Source organism: Oryza brachyantha, chromosome 7 (genome assembly GCF_000231095.2).
Source record: "Oryza brachyantha chromosome 7, ObraRS2, whole genome shotgun sequence".
In the NCBI taxonomy this organism is placed as follows: domain Eukaryota; kingdom Viridiplantae; phylum Streptophyta; class Magnoliopsida; order Poales; family Poaceae; genus Oryza; species Oryza brachyantha.
In genome coordinates, this window is record NC_023169.2 from 15,900,661 (window position 1) to 15,913,710 (window position 13,050).

A 13,050-nucleotide genomic window follows, 5' to 3' on the forward strand; every position below is an offset into this window, starting at 1 on the left:
CTGCGACAAAAGAAAAGAAGGGTGAGGTCAAAATCCTTGCTGATTCTCGTCTTACGGAAAATCTGGACCAAGCGAAACAACCGATTTTCTTAAAAGTGGATATGCCGATAGAAGTGATTACCAGCCCCATCATTGAGGGGCTGACGACCTGGATAATCTGCGGAGCAAGAGGGCTTGCGACCTTGTTGTCGGCCGTTGTGGCAGAGGGAACTAATCCTGTAACATAGCCTTTCTTAAAGTAGGCGTCCTACACGTGGATTGCTTCTCCTCCCCTCACCGTAACTTCAGTCTCTGTACATATTTTCCCTCTTACTTAATACAAGCCAACCGTTCGAGCTTAAAGAAAAGATTAATTGTATCAATGCCATTACAAATTTTCCTGTTTAAAAAAATACCATTATAATTTTACTATTTATAAATACGTCATTACAAATAGGTTGAAACTACTTCCGTGCCACTTTGTACGCCTGAATCGGTACGGTTGACCACTCTTGACCATGATTTACTCATATTCGTGTGTTGGTCAGGCTGATGCACGGAGTGGCAATGGCCGCTGGCAAGGTTGCTCGGGCTACTGGAGTTGCTGCCAAGCCTCTTGACCTGCGGCTCCTGCTCGGCTTCTCCTTCCAGATCCACACCAATATAATGCACTAGCGAGAATCAAGCTAGAAGATGCGGTGGTCTTGGCCGGTGACGACGCGAAGGACGGCTCGTATACGTGATGCTTGCTGTAGTACTCGTCGGCACCGCGCCTGCACCTGCGCCTCCATCTCCTCCACGCCCCCGGGGGTGTCTCCCTCGCCTCGCCGCGTCCCTCCTTGGATGACGACGTTGTGCCCTAGGCCCCGGCGGTGGCGGCCCTGTCCCATCAGATGATGTATGATCTTTACATTCTGATGACGCCAGCGCCGGAGCAGGCCACCCCGCACCGCAAGGGTCGTCGTCACCGGCCGACTAACTGGCCAGCTACCACAGGTTGTTCCAGGAGCTGCAACAACCGGCCTCCCTCGCCTCGTCGCGCCCCTCTTGCACTTGGACAACGACGCCGCGATCTCGACCCCGGCGATGGCGGCGGCTCTATCCCAAAGCTGCGGCGGGGAGGGGAAGGAGTAGTCCCAGTCCCGACGACACCTGCTGCGTCCTCGGTCGGAGGGGATTTGGCCACCGTCTTGCTGGGATCTTTGCCTCCACCACCCCCATTGTCACTGGGATTGGGGATTTTTTTTTCTAGTCCGGTGGCTCGACAGCATATAGTATGGGTATGTGCGGGGATATTTTAGTCAATACGTAAATACATTACCCAGAAAGCAAATACAATAGTGGTTTGGGCGTAGAAAGTGGCACGATAGTCATTTTAATCTATTTCTATTTGTAATGGCATATTTACAAACAGTGAAATTGTAATGATATTTTTTTAAACCGAAAAATTTATAATGACGTGAATGAAAAAAAAATCATTGTCCAACTCCACGCCTACAATCATGTAGGTCCTGACCGTGTGGTACAATCAGTTTGACACTTGGACCTAGACCTTCTTCTATTATTTATCTTAATTCTTTTGTTAGCACGTTTAGTATACACTAACATTTTTCCTCGAGTATTGTGTGGATGTATATACCGCATATTTTGGTAGGTGCAAATATATTTGTATGCATCAATGGAATCTCACTTTATCACTCTCGATACATCAATGATATCAGACTTAAGGCTGCGTTCGGCGGATTCTAGACACAGAAAATATAGAAAACGTAGTAATAAATTAGTACATATTAGTTACATAAATTATAAAATAGATTAATATAATTTTTTAAAGTAATTTTTCTATAGATTTTCACAAAACACATACCATTTAGCCGTTCGGAAAACATACGCGTTAAAAATAGATAATCTGGGTAAATAAGAGAGTGCTGAACGTAACCTTAGTATCTAGTATCAATATATTTAGATTTGATACTCACATGTACCATATACGGTACTTGGTATCATACATGATACACATAAGTATGATATATGATACATGGTTATTAGATATGATACTTGGCTATCATACATGTTATTCATTTGTATTAGATTAGATATCAAGAATTAGCGTCTGCGTTATACTTTGCTCTCATAAAAAAATATCAAGAATTAAATCTTTTTATTATTTTAATTTAAAAACTAAACCATCCAAAAACTTATTTTTAAATTTGGCTCTTCTTGCTATTTCACCTCGTCTAAGGTGGTCAAATAATATTGTCATGGTATAATAAGAAGTTAGCGTGACATTCCTATTTTTCTTGCATGCCAATCTCATTGGTGTGACCAAAATAATTTTGTTACGTCATTCTTTCTTGACGTGGATGTGTTATTTGACTACATCAGATACGTGCGATATAAAAATAAGCACGGATAGGATTTGGTTTTAAAATTAAAAAGTTTTTTTTAAAAAAATAGAAGAATCCCACGAACCCAGGAGGACCACAGAGCAATCCCACTGCCACCACCGCGTCGGCGCGAAGGCCTCGACAAGCAGCGACCGCGCCACAACCATACGCCGCGCGCACAGCCGCAGACGTCGCATCCGAGCCCACCACGGCCGATCTGATCGCGATAGCAGCAGCTAGCGCCGCCGCCGCCGCGGGTTGACGGAGGACGCCTCCTTCCTTTCCCATCCGCTCGCTCTCCGTGGATGCGATAGGATATGATACGGTATACGACGACCCGTGCGTGCGTGCGTGCGCGCGCATGCATTTGCAAACGCAACGCAGACGCGCGCGCTGACCTATCCGCTCCATTTCTCTTCTTTTTTTCTTTTCTTCCCCAGTCTTCCTGGGCGCATGCGCATGCGCGCGGTGGGAGCAGAGCACAGTGCGCGCCCGCATGGAAAACTCTCTCTGCTTGCCCGTGCGGGTGCGGACTGGGTCGTCTTGAGCAAGTTTCTACGAACAAGTTCCGAGCTTTAATTCATCTATAGTTACTCTGATGGTCAATACATATAATAGATATATAAAAAACATATGCTATCATGTTCCACATGTCATATACATATTATATACATATTATGTATTAAAATCTATGTTGCAGTTGACTATATCTATATAGCTCAATGCTTTTCTCTTTTATCTCTTTAAAATATGTTTATAGTTGGCTTATGGTCTGCTATTATATTTGCTCTTACGTGGTTACTGACACGTGGGCCGAGGGACATACAACTCACATGTCAATGACCATATCACAGTGAAAAGTACTCGTATGTAAAATGTATATGTATATGGAAACCAAAGAAGCCAACCCGCTTCAAAGACTCCATCGATTCACAGTTGTAAATATATAATTGCTCCTTCCATTTTAAGTTTGGTCATCATACTAGGATTTGGTAACAAGACCAATAAAAATAAACCACAGTTATCGACTTGGAGCAATTTTACCATTCTTGATAAGGTATCAGAAGGTACTATTATTTTCTATGTAAAATTTAGTACCTATTAGTACCTTAGATAATAGAAGGTATATTATCTTACATAGAAAACAGTGATACCTCATGATACCTACTCAAGGATGTAAAAAATGCTCTATTAACTTACTTTTCCGTGCTAACAGACTACGCACAATAGCAGGCTATAAGCCAGGTATATGTATATTTTAAAGAGATAAGAGAAGAGAGGTGGAATACTAATTTGTAGTCAGCTGCACACGGGCTCCAAGACAAAATGTGTGTATGATATGTGAGACCATGTATTGATGTTTTGCAGATAACTATTATATGAGTTGGTTATTAGATTGACTATAAATAGATTGGAGTTGATAGTTGGCTATACTAATAAACTTGCTCTTATGCATGCATGCATGACGATCGAGTAGTCATGGCACCAATGCTCCACAATAAATTAGAGACGCAACACTGCAACAGATGGCCACTGCAACCGAAAAGGTGAGTGTGTTGTTTGGTTTTGGAGTAAATTTTGCATGCGAGTGCGTCGGGCACGAGACACAACAGACTTCTTCTGCAAATGCGACGATCTAACTGGTTTTTCGTAATATGACAATCAAACTTATACGCAGGAAGCATAAGCTAAAATTTAAGTTTCAAAATTTAATTTGGATTTCATTTTACAGGCTGTGTTCGGCAGAGGGGTGGATAAGTTAACTTATCTGGCATGGAAAATGCAGTAATATATTAGTACATGATTAATTAATTATTAATTATTAAAAAAATATAAAATAGATTAATATGATTTTTTAAAACAGCTTTCCTATAGAAAATTTATGCAAAAATACATTGTTTAGCAGTTTGGGAAGCGTGCACACGAAAAATGAGGGGTTAAGTTAAGAGGCGAACACGATCCTTTTAGTGCTTTATTTTATAGTTTTTGCTTTTAAGTAGCTATGGACATGGATATAAAAGTTTTTCAGGTAGATTATTTTTCTTGCAAAAACCCCGGTTCAGCGTATTCTTTCAAAGACAACGCGCCACTTTTTTTTGCGTTGACCTCGATCGATCGGCGATCGAGGCCAGCTGCGAGCGACGTGATTAGTTCGGTCCGCCAGTGCATATCGGTCGGCCACTCCGAGACGCGTATACGTTTGCGTTGCATGCGTGCGTCCATCCAATTTGGCTCATCTCCATGCACGCACGCACACGTTCAATTTTGCGGCTAGCTGCAACCACTGCTACTGAATGAATATATGTGTGCATGCAGCATGCATCATATTCGATCTGGCTGGGTGCGCCGCCCATTTCGCCGCAGCTAGCGATCCAGGCGAGGCGAGCATGGCAAATGCATGCATGGTGCTCCCACCACCCCGGCGGTCAGCGATACGGTCACTCAATCACCGACCGGCCCTAGAGCAAGTGTAATAGCAGGTTCTAAGTTGACTAAACGCTAAGGTGGAGAAGAGAGGGGAGAAATGATTTATAAGTTTATAGTCAGCTCGAACATAAGAAGTCTTGTTCTGCATTAATGATGAAAAGGCTAAAAAACAATAAAGAGTCTTATAGCTAGCTTACTGAACTATGTTATTAGCTTTACTCTTACGGTGGCCTCGATTCCATGGTGCCATGTGGTGGCGTGTATGTGTGTTCGCGGCGACGATATATTGATTGACCTGCACTAGCCTGCTTCTCGCGCGGCCGCTGGTGTTTCTCTGCGCTGTTGGCAGTGCTCAACCACTCAACAAGGCCACTCACTAGGAGTCACCACTGGGAAAATATTTTCATAGCTCACTTAGATATTCATTTTTTCTCATGTCACTTAGGTAGTCCTCCAAATATTTTTTTAAAAAAATTAACAAGATAGATTGATGATGTAAGATATATCACTCAACAAGCATGTTTACGACTTGTAACAAAAATAAAAATTTAAATTTAGACATGAGCATGGTGGTCTTAGTTTAATTTGTTTTTTTATAATTAACTTGTAGGAATCGAATTTGAAGTTACATGTTTGTAAGGTGGTATATCTCATATTAAACCATCTTGTCAATTTTTAATTACTATTTAGGTGACGTACAAGAAAAAACGTGATATCCAACTGATGGATGAAAATCCATCACCCTCACTGCTATGCTTTTCTTGTTGCTCATGCATGTACTGATCTCATAGTTGTTACGGTGTAGTAGTTTTAGTATCTGCACAGCTTACTAGGGTTCGCAAAATCGTGGAGGGGGATAAAACCGTGACCTGGCGGAGGTGTGCTAATCACAAGAAATCAATGAAAATTTGAATACAAACATTTCAAAGAAATCATCACGGTTTTTGGTGGAGAAACACGGGGTACCGAGCGATAATTGCGCAATGTGCAACGATACTCGCGGCGATATGGTTAAAATGATTATCATGGTCTGGAGAACAATAATTGTGCGATAAGAGCTTGAAATCATGGCGATTTTGTGGGTAATCGTAAGTCAATATCCTAATTACCGTGTCCTCCTCTGGGATTATTGCACCCTTCTCTGCGATTATCGCCGAAAATCCCTTGGGCCGAATGAATAGTGATCCTTCCTCTTTTTTTCCTCGATTAAACTGAACTAGAATCACTTAGCGTCATGTTTTGAGTTATTTATGTTGTTATTCTAAAAATTTTCTTCCCCACTAGGTTTAGGAATTACATAACTATCACCATAATTTATTATTATTATTTTTTACCATTTTTTTTGAATTCAGACAGTTTTTACCAAGTAAACCACCCAAAACCAATGCCACGTCATGATGATACCGGCGATAATCGTAATTATCGCGGTTTTTGAAAACCCTACTGCCGACTACGTGGCTAGCGAAGCTCTTCTCATGAATATTCGTTCCACCTACCCTATTGCAGGAGGCCACGAATGATATCAATGACACCATCAAATGGTATGCGATCTATTCAGTGCATGCCTGTCCATTTCTTATATTTATTAACATGCTTAAATTTCAGGAAAACACACATATATATTTATTAGAAACCGGCCCTCTACATCCAAAACAATGTAGACAGCCAAATAAGCCCATACAAGAGCACTCCGGCTCCTCTCATTACATATGAGTTGTGACACACGGTACGAAAAGTAAAACAAAGCTCAACGTGTAGTTCACAACTTCTAAACACTAAGCAACCACAACAAACAAACTCCAAGAACCAAACTAGGCTTCAATTCTCTTTCCGAAATCCTAGCCACATCTGGAATAAAACTCCAACACTCTCATATCTAAAGCATTGCAATATTTTTTTACCATGTTTTCATCCTCTTCCTTAAGCAGTAGTGACCAAAGTCTTATCCAATATGTTCGCTGAAGATTACGGGGTCCAATACATACTAATTATCTAATTTTGTACTTGTACATTAATTAGTATGATATAATTTAGTAGGAATCGAATAATTTACCCAGGGTCCTCGGACCCCAGGAGAGTGACTATAGTTTCGCCACTGTAAAAGAATATGCATATAATTCATTAAGCACTACATCATTCCTATACAACCATACCACCCAGCACAATGCCACAATACCCACAAACACTTGATTTTTTTAGCCTAGGATTAACATCGCTTACCCAACTACTAAGTAAATAAGACACATTATACGGAGGATAGATGCCGAAAATGAAATAAACCGCATTCCACATATATTTAACCATTGGATAATCATAAAAGATGTTGCATTGTCTCATTAGACCTACAAAGGCAACAACTAAGGTTACCCTCCCACCTTCTCTTAACAAGATTATTTTTGGTTAAGATAACTCTCTTTTCCAAGTAAAACTCCTATCAATTTGACAGTAAAACTCTCATCCTTACTAATAATGTATCTCTACTACTAAAAAGCAAAGTTATCTATCCGTCGTCCCCTCCCCCACCCAGCACATGTAATGTTTTTTAACGTAGCGTCTATTACCACTGTAGGATCAATCAGTCTTTTATCATTGATCTATTTTTCTAGTACGATCCCTAATTGTATGGGTATGATCCGTTGGATACGTTAGAAATCGTATAATGTCTCAGTTTTTCATCCGTTTGCAAACAGGCAACCAAGAATGGCTCTTGCAAGTTTCAACAACAAAAAGATAGATGGTGGCAGGCAGGCATGCCCTCCTCTCTCCCTGATCAGATCTGACTCAAAACAAGCCCCAGATGCTGCCAGGACAAGCAAGCAAGCAAGCATGTAGTACAGTACAGTACCTGTCATCCAATTTGACAGAGGAGATCTTTCCCTGGCCAATGGAATCCAGCCTCACTTGGCCCTGCCTGCAAAAGGCCAGTGGAAACTTCCACAGTATATCACACACTAGTGCTCATTTGCAGGCTAACCCATCCTTATCCTCCCTGCCTTTTTGCCTGGCCCTTTCCTGTTGCCTACTTGCCTGTGACTGAAAGCTAAGTGCAACTAACTACTTAGCCGCGTTAGTTTAGATTAGTAATCTAACGTGAAAAACGTACTAGTATATGATTAATTGATTATTAGTTATAAAAATTTAAAAATAGATTAATATGATTTTTAAAGCAACTTTTCTATAAAAAATTTCCAAAAAAACACATCATTAAGCTATCGGAAGTGTGCGCGTGAAAAAAAAAATCTAGGTTAGCAAGAGGAGGAAGAACGGGCCTTAGTATTCCTACTAGTTAACTTTGCTGATTCATGTCATGTCATGGAGGATATTATAACAACAACAAAAAAAACACTATGTAGTGACACATGTCTTGAGCATGCATATAAGTGCTTAATTAAGCAGCATAAACTTTCTGTTAGCACTGCATAAAGCATATAGGGTGAGGTGGTGACTGATCACAGATTAGCAATTCGAATGTCATGTCATTGCTTGCACATTAAGGATGTGCATGCAGCCTCTCTGGATATTTTATTTTTACGCTGTTGATATATCTGCCTTGTGACACAGTGTCCACGTGTCGTCATTTCAGGTATTGGGGAAAGAAAACAAGGGAGTCATCTATATCGTGTGGAGTAGAATTGGATAGTCCTATGTTCTGAATATGTTCCATCAATGGAATATATTGTCTATGCTCCAACAGCATGTATTACCTTTAATATGTTTAAGAAGAACTGTATATTTTTCTAATTCTTTTTCCCTGTATTAGCTTATCTTCCTATCGAAGTATCATTATAAACTTGCAATAAGCAATAATGAAAAAGTAGTACAATATCACTATAAGTAGAGTTTAAACAGATGATTCACTGGATTTTATCACGGATTATCTACATATTATAAGTATAAATTAAAATATTTTGAGAGAACAAGAGGTTACAAAAAAATATTGATATATCGTATTTTAAGAAGCACAGAGTAAATTAATTATCCGACAAAAATATGCTAAAATGGGGCTAAACCTTAATTATTAACTATGGATGTATTCTTTTGTAGACTCTTTTTAGTTTTTTTTCTTGATTTTTGCGAGCACAATTGCTAGACTACTAAATAGTGTGTTATTTATAAAAGTTTCTAAAATATATTTTTTAACTTTATAGTAATTAATTTTATTATTTATATAATTAAATAAAATTTACGTCTTTTATTTTTAAGCTATTTTAAACATAGCCTATGAAAATAAGGCTAGGCAAATATGCGAAGTAACTGTCCAACTTTTTCTTTGGGGAAAACTCACTTACCATCCTATTCCTCTCTGAAGATGAGCATTTCGTGGGGTTATGCTCATGATTATTCAGTAACTACCAAGGGACGCCTTACATAATAAGCATGCTGATACCTTGGAGAGAGATTTTTCCAAACTGTAATATAATACCTACTCTGACGAGTCAACATATTAAACTGAGCTCTCGCCAATAGAGTACTCCGTACATTAGCAGTAGAAGATATGATACTAGTTTAAGAGTTGATGTAACGTTTCTCATACACGATTGATTAATTATTTTTAAAAGGTTTATCCATGCCGACACCTGAGATCACACAGCCGACACTGTAAATTCCAAAATCATCTGCACGGCATTATGTAACACCAATCAAGCACTTCTGGTACTACAAATCTAATGACCAAGCCAAAAAAAATATATATGAGGCATATAATAATGGAAGGAAAAATACAAAAATGGACTATTTGGTCACCACAGAACATCATGGATACCCTACCTCATCAGTGCCACAATCATGTAGTAGAAAAGTCACCCAAATGAAGCTTGTTTAGTCATTTTTAGCAGCACAAAAACCAAAGAAACATGGAGACATCAAGAGGTCAGTGGCAACTAATTAGTAGGGAGATTTAACCATATAATTGACTCATCTTAGCACATTGAGAAAATTAAGAGAAAAGAGAGAGAGAGAAAGAAGTAAAAAAAAGAGTGAAAAAAAAGAGATTAAGAGTAATTAACCATGACACGTCCTCCGATTTACCAAAACACCAACCAAGAAGCCTTCTTCATGCAGGGCAAGGTCATACCCTGTCCTGCCGGCCGTATCCCGACGGCGGCGAGGGCCCGCCGGCGCCGCCGTGGCTGTACCCGCCTTTGCCTCCCATCACCATCTGGTGGTGGTGCGGCGGCGGCTGTGGGTACCCAGCCGAGCCCGGCGGCGAGCCGTACATAGGCTGGCCCATCATCATGATCATGCCGCCGCCGACGCCGCCGCCGTACATGCCGTACCCGCCGGAGCCGCCATTGTTCCGGGAGGCGTCGTGATGCTGCTGCGACTGCGAGCCGGAGCCGGAGCCGGAGCCGGAGGAGGCAGCGCCGGCGACGCCGACGGCCTTCTCGCCCTCGAGCTCGCGGAACTTGTGGAGGTAGAGCTTGAGCGGCTCGATGTAGTCCTCGAAGCCCAGCGTGGTCATCGCCCAGAGCAGGTCGTCGCCGTTGATGGTCTTCCTCTTCTCGCGCTGGCACTTGTCGGAGGCCTCGCCGGTGATGAAGGAGATGAACTCGGAGACGCACTCCTGCACCGTCTCCTTGGCGTCCTTGGAGATCTTGGCGTTCGCCGGCAGCGCCTTCTTCATGATCCTGCTCACGTTCGCGATCGGCAGGAACCTGTCCTGCTCCCTCGGCGACGAGAACTCCGCGTTGCTCGGCCCCCCGGACTCGTTGTCGGAGTCCGGCATCCCCGTCACCGCGCCCCCAGGCCCCAACCCAAGAAACAGTGCAACCTCCCCACTCTCTACCCTCCCGATCAAACCCCGACCACCCTGTCTCCCCCCACAGCCAAGCACAGCTTCATGCACGAAGCGGACGGCACGAGAGAGGGATCCGCGGCGGCGGGGAGGGGAGAAGAAGACGACGATGAGGAGTCGGAGTCGGAGTCGAGGCAGAGGAGGGAGACGAGACGAAGACGAGGAGGGGGGTGTGCGAGGCCGGGTCCGTGTCCGTGCGATGAATCGTGGGGATAAGAACGCATCAGGGGGGGCGACGTGGCGCGACGCGGGACGTTTGTTCTGTCGATAAGCGCGTGGGCCATGGCTCCGCGCCACGCTGGCGCGATCGCGGCCGTCCCGTGCCGCCGGGGGAGAGGCCCCGCCACGTTGGACGGTCTACGTGGGGGGCGGGCGGGCGCACGTGGCGTGGCCTCATAGGGGCTAGATAGAAGGGTCAGTTGGGGGGGGGGGGGGGGGGGGCTGTGGCCTTTTGTCTTGGTGTAAGGAGATCATTGTCGTGTTTTGGGTGCGTGCGATTTTGGGGTGCCTGCACGCCTTTTCATTCACATCCCTATCAAATTAAATGAAAGCAATATATCAGGTTAGTGTGATTAGCTTTACTCTCATTTAAGCTTAATTTCAGATTATTTTTGATTTTTCTCACATATTTTTCGGACCGTTAAACGAATGTTTTTTTTTAAAGTTACTATACAGAAATTTATTGTCCCATATTTTTTAAGTAATTTTTTATTCTATTATAGTTAATTCTAGTATTATTTATATCATTAAAAGCTATCAAAAACATTTGTGGTTTTTTAAGAAAAGAGAATCTTGTATCAGATGACCATTTGTTAGTTACTACAGTATGGTCCTACAGTTTCCAATAACACATTTTGTTACGGCAAGAACTGTGTACATTGGTCCTAGTCAAAAGTGTTAAACATGAAAATTTGTTTGATAATTTGGTTGTAGATGAAATTCCAACGGACTTTCGGATGATTTCATCGTGTTTCTTCAGCTAAGGGCATCAACAAAGGACGTGTTTTTTTCAGCTTTATCAACTTATGGATAGGTTTATCACGGTTCACGCAACCATAACTTCTTAGAAAACTTTCTACATCAACATTGTTTACTGAGATCAGGTTTGTTTCAGCTTATTATTATTATTATTATTATTATAGAAATAATATGAAAGAAATGATTAGATTACTATGGCAGCTTATTAAAGCCTAGGTTACTCTAGTCCGATAAGCACATCTAAAAATGTTTATTTTAAGATTATTAAATTGGTTTAACCTTGTCAATTTATAGTAATCTGACTCAATAATCTAGATTATATAAATACTAAGCGGAACAAACAAGATCTTAACAATTTCATAGATGATTGTAAGTTTGTAAGCATAATCTACAAAGAATATGCCCTTTCCTTAATACGATTTTGGTGTTGAATAAGCACACTATTTTTTGTCTTTTACTGCCACATATATTTAATGAAAACATGACGTTATTATATTCCAACTCGGTATCCAGTATGCTCCTGGTTTTTTACTTTTAGATATACGTTTAACCGTCTGTTTTATTTAAATTCTTTTAATAAAAATATGCAAAATTATAAGTCATATTTTAAATCTATTTAATAAAAATTAAGTCATAACAAAATAATTAATAAATATGTATTTTCTTAATAAGATGAATGGTTAATATAGATTTAGAAATCAACAACGTTAAATAAAAAATTAAAGAGAATGCATATAAATTAACATGTCACTAAATACATAAAATCGTGATTGGTGCCGCTAAGTTAAGCACATGCACGGCGCAATCAAACCAGCGAGGCTCACTATCTCCAGATATTGGCGAATTCGGCGTGTCTCCGTCAGAGCCCTTGACACGTCACCCAGGCCTCAGTGCCACTGATGAGCAAGCTTAGATCCAAAAAAATAATAAACCCTGCTGGCCTCTCGCCACTAACTACCAACCACTCTGAAAAGAGGCCTTCTCGAGTGATGCAAAAAGCAGCAATCACGTTGCCAAAGCACAAGGTCAATTAACTCGCATTGTACTGACAGGTGGCATTGAGTCAAGTGCCCAAGTGCCCTCCCCTTTTCTACTATTTTTTATTCTTAGTATCTAGATTTTTTTTGAGAAAAATTTCTTATCTAGTTGTGAAAAAAATGTAATAATCCAGTGGCGGAGTCAGAATTTTTTTCAAACATAGAGCTCAGAATTTATATAGTTTTACCTTTATCTTTTAATTGTTAAGTTTTAAAATGGAATTTTAATGCATATTTAGGATCAGGAGCAGGGCTACAGCCATAGCCGCCCTACTCTTGTCTCCGCCCCTGGTAATATATGCTCTTCTGATTTTTTTTTATCCCTCCTCTTTGAAGGTGCTTGCTCCACTAAACCTAGATGACAATATGACATGGCATTTATACCTACAGCATTGTGCAACTTCATTAGACTTGAACTCTGTTTAGTTGTTTTCTTAGATAAGGAAGA

General features: G+C 41.1%; 1 protein-coding gene across 1 annotated transcript; it reads right to left on the reverse strand.

The window, feature by feature from the left end:
• Window positions 1–9,387: 9,387 nt before the first annotated feature.
• LOC102706303 (nuclear transcription factor Y subunit B-10-like) lies at window positions 9,388–10,684 on the reverse strand. The gene is made up of 2 exons (XM_006657872.3): window positions 9,561–10,684; window positions 9,388–9,457 (listed from the first exon to the last, which is right to left on the reverse strand). Exon 1 carries the CDS (start codon window positions 10,516–10,518, stop codon window positions 9,862–9,864), a length of 657 nt encoding a protein of 218 aa, XP_006657935.2. The 5' UTR covers window positions 10,519–10,684; the 3' UTR covers window positions 9,388–9,457; window positions 9,561–9,861.
• Window positions 10,685–13,050: the final 2,366 nt, after the last annotated feature.